At 46.4% G+C, this 14,262-nt stretch overlaps 1 protein-coding gene across 2 annotated transcripts in view; it reads left to right on the top strand.

Moving 5' to 3' along the window:
- Window positions 1-14,262, top strand: part of LOC117156369 (dynein regulatory complex subunit 7) — a 91,673-nt gene that overhangs the window by 74,467 nt on the left and 2,944 nt on the right. For both annotated transcript variants that reach the window (XR_013060043.1, XM_033333333.2), the window contains exons 2-8: window positions 11,976-12,338; window positions 12,428-12,845; window positions 12,926-13,183; window positions 13,261-13,417; window positions 13,511-13,577; window positions 13,681-13,893; window positions 13,983-14,195. Coding sequence is in view for 1 of the 2 variants with exons in the window: in XM_033333333.2 (XP_033189224.2) it covers window positions 11,976-12,338; window positions 12,428-12,845; window positions 12,926-13,183; window positions 13,261-13,417; window positions 13,511-13,577; window positions 13,681-13,893; window positions 13,983-14,195 (1,689 nt within the window). In the remaining variant the exon portion in view is untranslated. The remainder of the gene's footprint in view (window positions 1-11,975; window positions 12,339-12,427; window positions 12,846-12,925; window positions 13,184-13,260; window positions 13,418-13,510; window positions 13,578-13,680; window positions 13,894-13,982; window positions 14,196-14,262) is intronic.

Raw genomic sequence — 14,262 nt, 5'->3', positions numbered from 1 at the left:
CGCATTCGCGCGACTCTCCTTCAGGATCGTAAAGTAAAATTTATTCCATAAATAATTTCTATAGTCTTAGCGATAAATCAATGTCCGTGGTTTATTTTCCGCGAGAGATATTTATAAATTTACGACGAACTCGCACCTCTCTACGGTCAGCCATTGTTATCCAAGAGAAGATTACGGGACGCGCGAATGAAACGAAAATTTGAACGTAACACGCTCGAATAAGTTCGTATGGTTTTTCGTTCGTTCGCTTGCGCTAGGTACGGGAGCGCGAAAATGCTCGTTCCTTTTACGCGCGGATAAACGCGGCTGCGAACGCTTCGTACGGCCCTGCTTTTCGACAAACTCGCCAGCACTGTCGCCGACCGATAATTCGAGCCGCCGCAAACTCGACGTCTGTTCACGACGCGGCGCAAAGTTGGCGGACGACGGCGAACTGGGATTGCTCGGTTATCCGGGTAAATACGATGGGAAAAAAACATTATTCCGAGGAGCGATCCGCAAACGTGAGATCCAACATGTGCTCTTTATCCCGCCTTCTCCCTACGCTCGATAATTTTCAACCGTCGCGTCGAATCCATCGATACGATAAAAGTCATCAACTTCCTTCCGTGATTCGTCTATTTAGACGAAACGTCGTTACCGATTCGATAATGCGAAACTTGTTGACGGAATTTTAAACGTTGGCAATTCTATCTGTAACGGAAGAGCAAGAGGGAAATATAAATAGTAAAAACGTGGAACAAAGCGCCGTCGGAGAAGAGTAATCGCATGGCGTATCTACGAAGCCGTTATTTACCGACGCGGCGATAAGTAATTGCGAATGCAGGAAAAGTGATCGACCGTCCGTTCCAGTGTCCGCTTTAAATCGAACGCAGTGACACGCGTTCTTTGCAGCGATCGTTCGACTCGACCGAGATATACGATCCAGCCGGAGTAACCAAAACGATCGACTCGTCTCTTTTTCAAAACTTCTTAATGTAAACATCGGACTATAGTTGACGATTAGACCAAGCGAACGATTCGCCTCGACCAACTTGGTCGCGTTTGCTTTCTCTATAACTCGTACAATTTAATTTTAATTAAATAACATTTTAATAGTCGTTTCAACGATAGAGAAACTTTGCTACTTTTTCACGATGCACGTTGATCGATATCAACAAACAACAACTTCTTGTCTCTCTTCGCTGTTTCGATACCATAGGACAGCCTATGACGTCCTTAACCTCGTACCTCGATGACAAATATCGACTAGCAATTATGGCGCACGCAGCCAACAGTGCGTTCTTCGAGCTTAACGACTCGCGTTCGACGGTGGCGTCGATTTCTCTTGCTTCGCTCGACTTGGCGTACACGTGTACATAACGACAACCGTGCGACGGTACGATAAGGGGGAAAAGGGAACCGAGTCGCTGGATCTCTCGAGTTTCGCGAAAGTTGCGCCGCAGAGACGCTTAACGAGAACATAACCTTGTTACGCGATTGGATCGACGTTCGCCCCGACACGACGATACGATAATCTTGTCCCGTTATTGCGTAATTGCATTAACGCCTTTGCGCGCATTGAATTTCACACGTGTGTGCGCTCGCCGCGGCGGAGTATCGGCGACCGCGGATTAAACGCGGTGAAATCCTAGAATATCGAGAGTGTTTCGGTCTGTTTAATAGTATTTTGAAGGTGGTAGTGGCGGCGCGTGTCATTAGCCAAACGATCGTAAAAGTGTCGAGTACTTCACTAACGTCCTGTTCGCTTGTACTTTCGACAAATGTGCATAGTGGAATCCATAGAAATTTCCGATATTCCTTGATAGAAGGAACGCGTTAATAAGCCACGAATCGTAACAAACAAAGTATGGCGAGGTCGTTGTTTCGCAATTTCGCCATTTCGCCGTTACCAAATATTCTCTTTCTTCGTAACGATAACTCGTTATCTACGCTCGATCGTATCTAGCTCTCGCGTTCTAACTGCGATAATTTGTTTTGCTCGGCTGCCGATAGAAAAATCGTTCCATGATTCGAGACGGACTCTTGCGAAGACAATAGCGTTCGGGAAGCACTCTATCCTGCAATTACATACGTCTATCTCGCGAAAGATGGACGACACGCGCGCATGTGCCAAGGATAAAGCGTTCGAGCGATAATAAAGTAATTATTAATCCGTCTGTGTACGTATCGATCGTCCCGAAATAATAGGAAAAACTATTAATGCGTTTGTAGTCATAGGCAATCAATGGGTAATCAAATCTCGCTTTATATTATATTATACGCTTATATGTTGTTATATCGATCGATAAAACATGCGACGAAAAACAAGGGAAGTATTAACAAGCGCAGCTGTCGCGTTCGGATTTTCGCGGTTTCGTAAACGATGAGAAATTTGTGGTACCACGGTCGATAACCGAAGGAAGAGACTTCGAGTGATCGATAGAACGCTCGCAAGACACGCATCGAACGCTGAAATTGGCGGCATAAAGTTCGCGTTTACTGACGCCTGTTCTCGCCGATACACCGTGCACCGTACACCGTACACCATACACCGCTTACGTATCGTCATCGTCGAGAGGGCGTTACAGCGTGACGTCACGCCACTACTGCTACGCGTTTAACGAGACATTGGTGACGTTACTCTCATAAACCTCGCGGCTCAGCCATCCACCACTAGCCATCCCCGTAAACGTGAACTGTTTCGACGGGAATTCTCAACTCCTTTCCGAGTTTCTAATTTGCCTACTCGACAAAGTCGTACAGAGTCGCAAGCGCGCAAAATTTTTATCAGTTTTGTTATTTCGTTTCGTATCACGCTGTTTGCTTCTCGAATACATTTAAAAGAAGCAATCGACGGAATAACGCGTCGATCAACGATTCCGTACGAATAAAGAATCTTTTAAAGGTTCCAGTTGCTTTTCTCGTCATCGGACGATGATCAATTGAATTGAGAGGAAACCAAAGCTCGTCGTAGCTATATGTATACACGTGTATGTATCGTAGATTCGATAAAACACGTGCATCAAGACGTTGCTCGGACTGTTTTCCCTGCTGCAAAGTTTTCTACGCAAGGCAGCATATGTACGTATAATACACAAGGATCGTTTTCAACGGGCGACCGTTCCTTATCGACGTCCTCGAGAGTTAGTCACCTCGAGCACCCTTAATTCGATTACTCGTCGATCCTGCGAACACTCGCCTCCTTCGTTGCTCTTCTCAGTCGCTCTTGCACCCCTCGCCTCCTGCCTCCGTTAACTGCCTTTCTATGTACCAAATCGAACAGGCGCCATCAATTTCAGGTAAGTGCACCGAGGGAGGCATTCCACGCCACTGATTTCACAATAAACCTCTTTGTTTCTGCCGCGGTGTGTACGTACGTACGTACACATATGTGTACTTACGCGTATACGTATCTCGGTGGGTAACGATGAAACCGAAAAAATGCAACGGATAGGTACACCGGGTGCTAACCTATTACCAGCTCGAACGAAATCTTTCCTTAAACGACCGCCATCTCCGGGATAAGTCCGTCGCGGTATTTATGCGAGAATTATGCGAGCACAGGGTGTACAGGTGTAAGTACACGCGGCGTATCAGCAGCGGTAATTACACGGCCTCGGAAGTTAGCGTGGCCGTCTCGGCGACCAATAAAGTAAATTGTATCGTGGCCACGGCAAATAATGATAATTAACGACGATCGAGGACGCGAGTTTCCGACGGGGTTCTCGGTGCTTTTAAGGGCCCTCGAGAAACCGATCCGCCCGCTGGAGGAACTACCGACAAAGAAACGTTTCCTAGCCACATTCCCCTTCGACGGACGGACCTTGCGCGCCTGGGGAACCCATCGCGTGCATCGTCGCCATCATCTTCGACGTATACATAATTTCGTTCGGTCGTTCCCTAATCGAGACCTGTTTCCCTTCTTCTCCCTGTCTCTCTTCCTCTTCCTTTTTCCCCTTAGTCGTGGTTTCCTTCGTTTTCCTCCGTCGTCGTCGTCGTCGTCGTCGTCGTCGTCGTCGTCGTCGTCGTCGTCGCCCCGTTTTCTCGCGTCAGGTGCGCCACGAAGCTCTCACAGTGCCCGAAGGCATCGATTTCGTCGTCCACGTCCGCTCAAGCTGGACACTCGCGTTCGAGTTTGGCTCGCTCGTGTCCGATTCGCGAGCAAGTAATTTGGAAACAGGTTGCCGATAGCTCTTGTTTCGGTTGATCGAGACGTACGAGGTCGAAGATAAGTTCCTCCAGCTACTTCTTTGCACCTAGACACGAAGACCCTACGGTGAGTAGGGTCGAGGTGGAAGAAGGTTGAGATAGGGGGTTGCTCGCCGATGGTTCGAGGGGTGGTGGACGAAGGATGGACCGAGGGAGAGTCAAGCGGTTAGGAGGAGGGAAGGGCTACGAGGAAGGTGGCAGCAGAGGGTGTAGAATGGGTCGCCGGTAGAGGGTGTAGAAAGGGGATGAGATGGGGGTGGCGGTGGTCGTGAAGGGTGGCCGATGGTGGCGGACGCGGGTGGAGAGCGAAGAGAGAGAAGGTAGGGTGGAATGGGGGGGACGCCTAGCTGGAAACGCGTCGGTTCGCCGGCACACTAAGTATAGGCGTCCTCGCGACGCCGGCCGTCAATATACCACCCCTAACTAACCCCCCGGGGTCCGTGGGTGTTACTGGCTGGTAGAGAGCGAGACGACCGAGGGACGAAAGAACGGGACGCGAGGAACGTTGGTGCGAGAGACCGGGATTGGCGAGAAAGGCGGTGTGACGAGGACGTAGATAGTCAAACGGATATAGAGAGAACGGAGACGGAGAAAACACGAAGAGGGTGGGTTGCTTCTGCACGAGGGATCGTAGTCGTCGTCGTCGTCGTCGTCGTCGTCGTCGTCGTTGCCGTCGCTGCCGCCGCTACCGTTGCAGTTACCGTCGTCGTCGTCGTGGCCGTCGTCGTCGTGGTCGTCGTGACCGTCGTCGTCGTCGTGGTCGTGGTCGTCGTCGTCGTCGTCGTCGTCGTCGTCGTCGTCGTCGTCGTCGTCGTCGACGTCATCCTAGTCGTTGTGTGTACGAGGGTAGGTGAGCTTCATCCAACCATCCTATCCTATCCCATCCTATCCTTCTGACGCTATCCTATCCTGGCGTAGCTTAGTTTAGCTTAGGGCCCTGCCACCCGGGAGGCTGCTGCCATCAGAGGGAAAGAGATGGAACGGTAACGGAGAGAGACGAACGTAGGGAGGACAAGGATGGATATATACCGTGTGACGAGGGTGAAACAGAGAGCAAACACCCTGATAAGCGAAGAGCGAGAGAGAGAGAAAGAGAGAGAGGGAGAGAGAAATAGGAGAGAACGAAGATAGGTAGCCGGGTATAGGGTTTGGTGGTAGGACATTGCGGATATATTCGCCTCTATCCAGCGAACCGGCCTCCTCCGCGCACGGCGTAGCAGCATCCTCTCCGGCGTTTCTCTCTCCTGACCATCCTGCGACGTAATCAGCGAGAGAACCACCACCCACTCTCCTCCTCCAACCCACCCACCATCGACCCCTTTCTGCTCCACCTCCTCATCCACCTCATCCTCTCTTGCTCTTCCTCCTCATCCCTGCTTCGTCTCGCGTCTCACCGCGACCACCTACCGCCATCCCCCTTTACTCCTGTCCGCTTTGCGCTACCCCTCGGCATCCCTTGCTCTGGCTGCCGTGGCATGCATCTATCCGGACGTCTATCTACCTATCTATCTCGATGCACTGGGTGTCCGCTCGAAAACCGGCCTCCATTCCTCCCTCTCTTTCTGCGTGCGAATCCGACGACCGTTCTACCTCACGGTGACGATCCATCGCGAGATTCGGTCCCGCGATGGCATCGTTTCGCGCTAGATCCTTAATGGCGATCGCGGTTCCAGATACCTGCGTAATTCTCCACGAAACACGCGTTCTACGATACGTATATGCTACCTGTATATGCATAGTATACGCGCGACAACGTTTCTAGAAAGAAAGAAAGGTCGCAGCTTCGACAAGAGTTTCCACCCTTGTCATTAGGGAAACTAATTAACGCACGAGAACGCGTTTGTTTTATCACGATGTTCTGCTATGACAGTTTTTATTAACGACACTAGTCGACACCCGTTTAGGCTAAACCAACCTCGTTGAAATGTTGCTCGGTGACGTCTCTGTTCTTTCTCTTTCTCTCCTTCTGCCGCCTCCTTCGTAGCCTTTGAATACATTCTTTTCAATTTTGCGAGAGGGCAACGTTGATTTCATTCATAAGTATTATATTCACGGTACTTCATAAGGTCCAATCTGACGATCCTTAACGGTGGTCCCCCACCTCCTCATTCAACGTCAGTCTCTCAAAAGTGCTTAAAGTTCCTTTTAACGGGGAAACTTGCTCCATAAACGAACAGCGAGAACCAAAGTAACCATCGAGTCGGCTAGGCTGCGCGGATTAGAGAAAGAATCTTGAAATAATGTTGCCGCGCTGGTACGTAAAAGGGAAATCTTGGAACAATAACGCTCGGCCGGCAATCGTCGATTCGTCCTTTTCACGATCGAATTAGCAATTTAACGCCTTAATTAATTACCGTTCGCTCGTTCGTACGCTTTGTTTCATAGAAACGGCTAAAGACTCGAGATAAGAGAGGAAGGAAAAAAGTCTGTAAATTGCACGTCGATTTATTTAAACCCTCCTCGAACGTCTCGCGTTTCGGAAGAATTGGCATAATTTTAACAGACACGGCGCGGCCGATAATAGCGTTAAATGGCAAACAAGTTTTTCGATCGGTGACGCAGAAATGGCCGAGCAATTACGAAGGTGTGCAAGGACGAATGACCGTGTGGGAATACGGCTCGGTGTACACGTGTATCTGTTATTGTGATATGGATGTTAATAGGTTAGGGGGTCTCCGGAGAATGTGGGGTGAATCACGATTTCGATAAGGGTTTATATTCCTCCCGCTCTCGTCCATTCTTGGCTCCCTTCCTCGTCCTCCTCCCTCTTCCTGGCTCTTGCTCTTCCTCCTTCTCCTCTCTCTACTCTCAACTCTCAACTCTCAACTCTCTACTCTCTACTCTCTACTCTCCTCTCTACTCTCTTCTCTCTACTCTCTACTCTCTACTCTCTACTCGTTCGCTTCTCCATCCCGCCCCTTTTCACCTTGCCTATCTTCCTCTTTCTGCGTTACGGCGCGCCTCGCCACGCCGCGCCGGTTCCGACTGTCGCCGCCGTTTCTCCCTCTTCGTCCGCCACTCGCTCATTGAAAACCGGCTCTAGGGCTTCCAGCGTGCCGGGTTTGCACGTATATGGATGCCTCTTCCTCTCTCTCCTTTTGGTAAATGCGTGTACGTGCGTGTTTATGCACATCATATACATACACGCACGACGGGACACGCGTGTCCGTATATGTACTTACTTTATAGCGCCGACGCGACGTCAGAAACACGTGTACGGCTCGTTAGAGTAGAGAACGGTGAGGCTCTGCTTGCCGCCCGCTTATGTATCACCGGTATTTGTAACGATCAGCCATCGACGGGGGCGACTCGAACAGGTCTTCTCCCCCGCTGCTCCCCAAACATTCGGTTCAACTATTTTAAACTCATAAACACTGATGATCGCGACTTCTTCTACAATTAGAGTATCGCGTGTGTCCGCATATCGATCTATTTAGATTTAACTAAAAGAGAAAAGTTAGTCGTCTTTTTATTACGATTATTACAGATTGTTGATAAATTCGTTCAACGATTACGTACTTACCTATGTGTATCGTTCGTAAAGCAAGTTCGGAGAATACGCAGCCCCTCTCTCTTTAAGTTCATTCAACGCTACGAAAACGAACAGACGATGCCATGAAGTTTAAAACTAGGCTCGTGCCGGGGTAGTTTCACTCCCCGTTCCACACAATCAACGGTATAATCCGTTCAGTTGGCCAACGAAGTTACCAACTTGCTCTTCCGTGTCTTACGAGTCGAAAGTATTCGAAACAGCTGTTTCTTATCGTTAGTCGCGATTCGCGCCAAGAACCAACGCAATTTTAATAACATCTACTCTTTTCGATCGGCTAATCTTTAAAGTGGAACGTCGTTGAAATCGAAGAGACGGAAACATCGTTTTAGGTTATAAAACGCGCGTCGTTGGTCGCGCGCTTGTCGATCCGATGTTTGGCCGAACGAGATTACGTAATTCGATATAGGCGGTCAGTGACAACCACGAAAAACAGTGTCGACGTTTTAAGAACGATTATCAAGAGATCACCGAGAACCTGTGTTTCGCGACAACTACGAAATCAATTCAATTCCGTGATAGCGCGAACGAGAAACATCTTGGCCGGCAAACTGAGGTTAAAGTTTAAAATCATATTTTGCCAGTATATAATCGAGCTATTTACGCGTAACTAACAATAATCATATCTATGCGTAATCGAAGCGAAACTTGGTCGGTGTTGGCCGGTGTCGGATTATAGCTTATATTTATTAAAAACGTCTGCTGATAATCTGGTGAGAATATGAAAATATCGATGTCTCGAGTCGACGCTAGCTGGCGCGACATATTTAGTATCGATCAATTTTCTGTATCGATCGCGATTTCGATTCCCTTCGATGACAAAATCGTATTCGATTGGTGCGATAAAGGTCTGAGACGTAAAGATCGAAACGCGTCCCGGTAGCCGCGGAGCTTTTGCCTTCGGACAACGACGCGACCGCTTGCACGTCGCGAGCTCCGGTGAGTTCGATTTTATAACTTTCCAAAGTGCCGCGTAGTGCACGGGCAAGCATCAGGATCCCCGCGATTCGGTATCTCGGTACGATTTGCAGGGCATGTAAACCCGCGTAGGTGTAAACCCAGAGCGTAGGTGTGTTGGTGTAGGACGCCCTCCGCCTCGTCGCGTAGAGACGCAGTTCACACAGAGGAACCTGGTGAAACATCTAGCCAAGGTATATAGGCAGGCAGGGACTAGGTACTATCTAGTATCTAGTAATACCGGGTACTAGGTAGGTACGCGCCGCGCCGCGGACGCCAAATAGTGGTTCGCATATTCAGAGAGATAGCGACGTCGCTCGGTGCGATCGCCCCTGATTTAGGCCTCGTTCCCTCTCTCTATCCTTCTCTTTCTCGGCTTGTCCATCCCTATCCTGTCTTTGTAGTCCTCTGTATCTACCTCTCTGTCGCTCTTCATCCCTCCTTTCCTTCGCCCTCGGTCGTTCCATCTCCCAACGCGCGCGCCAACACATTCGTGCCTAGGTATATCCACGCGTGTGTTCATCCGTACACATAGTACACATAGCACACATACACAGCCGTACACATAGCACTCTCTGGTCGCGTCCACGGATAACGTCCTCGATACGGCGGCCAGCACCGAGCACGACATCGAGGCGTCCCGAAAAGCGCTATCTCGCGGCACCCCGCTCCAAGCCGACCAATCAGCGCTTCGATCCACGCTTTCGACCGTCGCGCTTTGATCATGTACCCTGCGACTGATACCCACGAGCATCGTCTCGGCGTAAATCACGTCCTCTCTCGTCCACTTCCGTGAACGTAGATCCGAACGAGAATTATCGATACCGTGCCCGTCCCGGAATTAAGGGATTTTTCTCCTTTTAGATCGTCGCAATCTCCCAGCCTAACGTTTTTTCATCGCGAATAAACCTACTTCCCTCTTTCTCTTTTTATTCGATAGCTAATGGTACCAAGGTTATCACGTTATATAGCGGCTGCCAGAAACTTTGACACGCCGTTCTGTTTATTATAGCATTTACGTATTAGTCCAGCCCAAATATATCCAATTTTCTATCGTTCAGTAGTATTTGTACATAGCAGAGGACTGGAAGAATGCAATATTATGAAAATGAAACACAGGGGGCCTGATGAAAAGGCGCTCCATTGGAAAATAAGAGTGCGAATGTGTCATTTATTTTCGAGTTCTGGCCGATTCATGTTTAAAAGCTAATTAACATGATATTTTTGATCGGGAAATACAAAATCTGATCAACTCGATAGGGAATCGGCTAGAAAGTTATTGTGATACGCGACGTATGGTTATTCCGGTTTCCCGATCGAGCTATCGATTGTTAGTATCTGCCACGGGCCACCGGAACCTTGAAATCGGATTTCATATTTTCGATATACTTTTATACCGATCGTTAGAGTTCCACTAAATCGCGACATTGATAAAAAGATTACGGTCGACGTCGTTCTATCCGCTTTAAACTGTTCCGTAGCTCGGGAAAATCTTCGAGCCTTCTTTCCAGCAAATCAACTTTACTCTGGGAAAAGCGTGTTACATGTGAAGTTTTTAAAACGCCCGTGATCCTTATCCCTATATACACGAGTAAACCTTCCGATAGAGTTATCTAACCTCCTACAATTAAAAACAATCTCCTTATACATATATATATTTATATATACACATATATATATTATACATATATATATATATATATGTATATATACTATAAAAAGACCGACAAAACAAATTCGTTCTTCTTTGCAGTCCTAATTTTTTGTTTTTTGCTTCGAATTTTAATAGTATGGTTACAAACGTAATCCGTGAAATAATTTTAAGCTGATGCACGGTCCGCTTTAAAACATCTACAAGCTGATCACGTGATATCGGGTGGAAAACTTGTATCGATAAAAGTAGTCGTCCGAAAATCGTGGATAATCGTAATTTCCTTCACATGGACGCGTGAAATTGTACCGAGAGTATATATATATACATATGCAGGTGTGTGTGTGTGTGTGTGTGTGTGTGTGTGTGTGTGTGTGTGTGTGTGTGTGTGTGTGTGTGTGTGCATTTTTGTGTGTGCGCGCGTGTGTATGTTGTGCATAATTTGTGACTCGTGTCGTATATCTGAGCGATATTCACGCGAGAGACGAGCCGATTCGTCCAAGCTGTAAATTATCGCAGGCAACGTAAGTTCATGGTTGAGAAACACTGAGCGCAGCTGCCGCGGCGGCGGTATCTCCGCGTTGTCTGCTACCTCACACCCTCGTCTTGCGTCCCACGTGGGTGCCGGTCGAAGGGGTCGCGCGGAATGATGGTGACGCGCGGGGGCTGGCGAGGGACGGAGGGGGTGAGCAACGCCAATGGGCGAGGAAGCGGGACCGAGGGCGTTCGAGGGATGGCGACGGAGAGGCAGGGTGGACAGGGTGAGGTTAGGTTGGGTGGACAGAGGGGGCGGAAGTGGGTGAAGGGATCGAGGGATAGCCGCACCACCCACTGACCATCTCTGCCCTACTCTAGCCCAGGCTACGCGCTTACAAAAAAAGACTGCCTTCTCTCCCGTTTCAAGACACGAGAGGGCGAGGCGACCCTTCGACTTCAATTTCGAAGTACAGTTGAACCTCCTTTACAAATTTCGCACAAATCAGAGTATTTCCAGCAATCGTGACGTCTTGACAATTTTTAAACTTATCGTATACGGCGAATTGTAACGAGCACCACGTTCGTAAATCAATCTAATCGTATTTTGCAAAAAAGGTTTTTTATTCCATAACTTGATTAGCCTTTTCTTTTAATTACTCTCCCTCTCTTCCTCTCACTCTTCCTCACCCCCTCCCACCCTTCTGCGATACTCCTCCCACTCCCTCTGTGATACACGGTCACTTCCGTTATACGGTACAGTATACATTTTACGCGTAGATCATAATACAGTCGCGTAGGTCAGGGACCGAGAATACGCACGAGTTGCCACGTGCTCGACGTCGTATTTGAATGTGTACACTTCTCGTGTGGACGATTAGTGGCTATGTGTAGGACGTATTTACTCTTTAGTATTGTTATTATTATTACTTCTGCGTTTTCACATGAAACCTACGGCAAGCGGTTACGCAATCTAGCGACAGTCGATACAGTAGATTCCTTTGACATGTTGTCTTATTGAGTGTCGATACATGAGTCGCTATGTTACCTCATTATGAGAACGTTGATATAAAGCAACAAGTGTTCCTGCTTATTGAATTACAAATTTTCCCGCTTATGATATCGCATTTATAATATTATTTCTGTTTACAGCCAAAACAGCTGCGTTCACCAACGTGGGTGCAGAAGCTTCGGAAGGGCAATTGCTTTGAATGCGCGACATTTCTTACTAGCTTGCTACTAGGTCAAGGATATAATGCGTTCGTGGTAAGTGGTTACGCATCCAGAGAACAAACGCTATGCGATTTGACAAGAAGGTCGTGCCCCTATATACTGCAACCGGAAAAACATACTAAACGAAAGCCGGAAGAGCAACAACCTAAGATTACCAAGTATGAACTTAAGCTACCTATAGACTATAAAAGTCAATTTTTATCAGAATTAGAAGAAGAAAAGGCGAGGAAGTTAGAAGAGAAATTAATTTTCGACGAAAAAGAACAACAAAAATTGATCGAAGTAATTAAAATTGATTTCATTTTCTTGGAGGGGAATTCTTACAACTTTCTTTATGGTTCTTGTCTGAAGCGAATTATGTTCGGATTTAGGAATTAGAGCAGCTTCCACCAGATGAGCATCGGGGACATAGAATACATGCTTGGGTAGCGATATTGCCAGAGTTAGGCGGAGTAAGAGACCAGGAGATTCCTTACCCACTTTTTATCGAGTCTACCACGGGGGTATCCTTCGAGGCCACTGACGATGACACAGCTCAGTTGTACTTGGGCGTAGAAAGCATATGGAACGATAAGAATTATTGGGTAAATATGCAGTCATCCGTAAAATCGTGCGTAAACATAGTGTGGGATTTAATGAAAGTGGAACTGTGGGAACATTTGCTCCCCGGAGAACCGTGGACAATGCATGGAGTAGGAGAAGAGATCGATGAGGAGTCTGATGTGCAACCAGAGAAACACTTGGATATGCCATTCTCATATGTAGATCCAATAAAAATTAGCGAAGCAGGTATATAAAAGATATTAAGTTCCCCAATATAAACGTAAATTATCGGTTATGTTAATGCATCGTCAGTTTTTGTTTTGCAGAATTTGAAAAACGGTTCCCAAATGGTACAAAAACGATACTTTATAAGAAAACAAAAGTTGAACTCTTTGCTCCGTATCTTCAACTGGATGGCGTAGTACAAAGAATTACGATATATAATGATTACGATTACACGACTCCTATAGAAATATATGAAACTTATGCAAATAGATCTGACAATCTCGTGGAATCACGGAGAAATATAAATGACAATACAGTTATAGATTATTATAGAAGAGGCCGAGCAGATCAATGTAAAGGTTGTTTATTAGCATCATTACTTCTCACATTATTCGATATACGTATTTAAATCTTTTTATGAAAAATATAATTACAGAACATCGATACTTTGTTGATGCTTCCAATGAGATAGATAGCGAGCGAATTTTAGATTTTTATCACGTTCCACGTTTCGATGGTCTATCCAAATTCGAAATGAACCCAAGCTACCTAACGCAACACTTTGTCGGTCGCGATGACTTCCTGTATTACCGGTAAGCAGTAACTTGTGTGTACATAATTAAAATGTAAATTATTAAAAGCACTACATAGTATTAACACCAGAGTTTCGATCGGCTTGAGAACAGGCACGTGCAATTCTCACAAGATAGGAAGACCTCTGCTCCGCAAGATATTCATTACCGACATATATTGGTAAGGTAGAAATTGCTAATCTATATCATTTTTAAAACACATCGCGCAAAAATAGTTTTGAATAGTAGTTTAGGTAATTTGAATTACCTGATTGAATTTACAGAATATTGTCGAGAAATTTAATAGAGACGAACGAATAAAAGCGAGCAGAAACATAGCAATTCGTGAATTCGCCATTAGTGAGAATGAAATACGTCTTACGTATCATTATCATTCAGGACAATTTACCAGAGCTATACGAACATATATAAAGCCACCATTAGCAGAAAGGGGAGAACGATTGATTCTCGATCCATCAATGATGCATGGATATACTGTGAGCCTCTATCAACTTTGTTAAAAGTTTTTCTAAGGGACAATACTAAAAGACAATTCTAAAAGACAATTTTATTATCTTATTTGCAGCCTCTAGATGAATCTGAAAAATCCCTAAATTTATTATACGAGCTAGAGACACAACTGTATGAAGAGGACGTATCTATATCTCAAGTTAGAGCGGCGGAAAAGGAATTATGTGCTTTTCTCGAAACAAGGGACAAGGAATACTTGATGCCAACGCTATTAATATCTGTATATGATAAACTGAGAGAATCAAAATCCTTGATAGAAACATTAGTGGTAAAAATAATAACAATAGATTTTTATTAACTAGATAATTAATGCACGTTGATGATTAATCTATTAA

This window comes from Bombus vancouverensis, chromosome 14 (genome assembly GCF_051014615.1).
Source record: "Bombus vancouverensis nearcticus chromosome 14, iyBomVanc1_principal, whole genome shotgun sequence".
Taxonomy (NCBI): domain Eukaryota; kingdom Metazoa; phylum Arthropoda; class Insecta; order Hymenoptera; family Apidae; genus Bombus; species Bombus vancouverensis.
The sequence above is the reverse complement of the archived record's forward strand: the minus strand, read 5'-3'. Positions and strand labels throughout refer to the sequence as shown.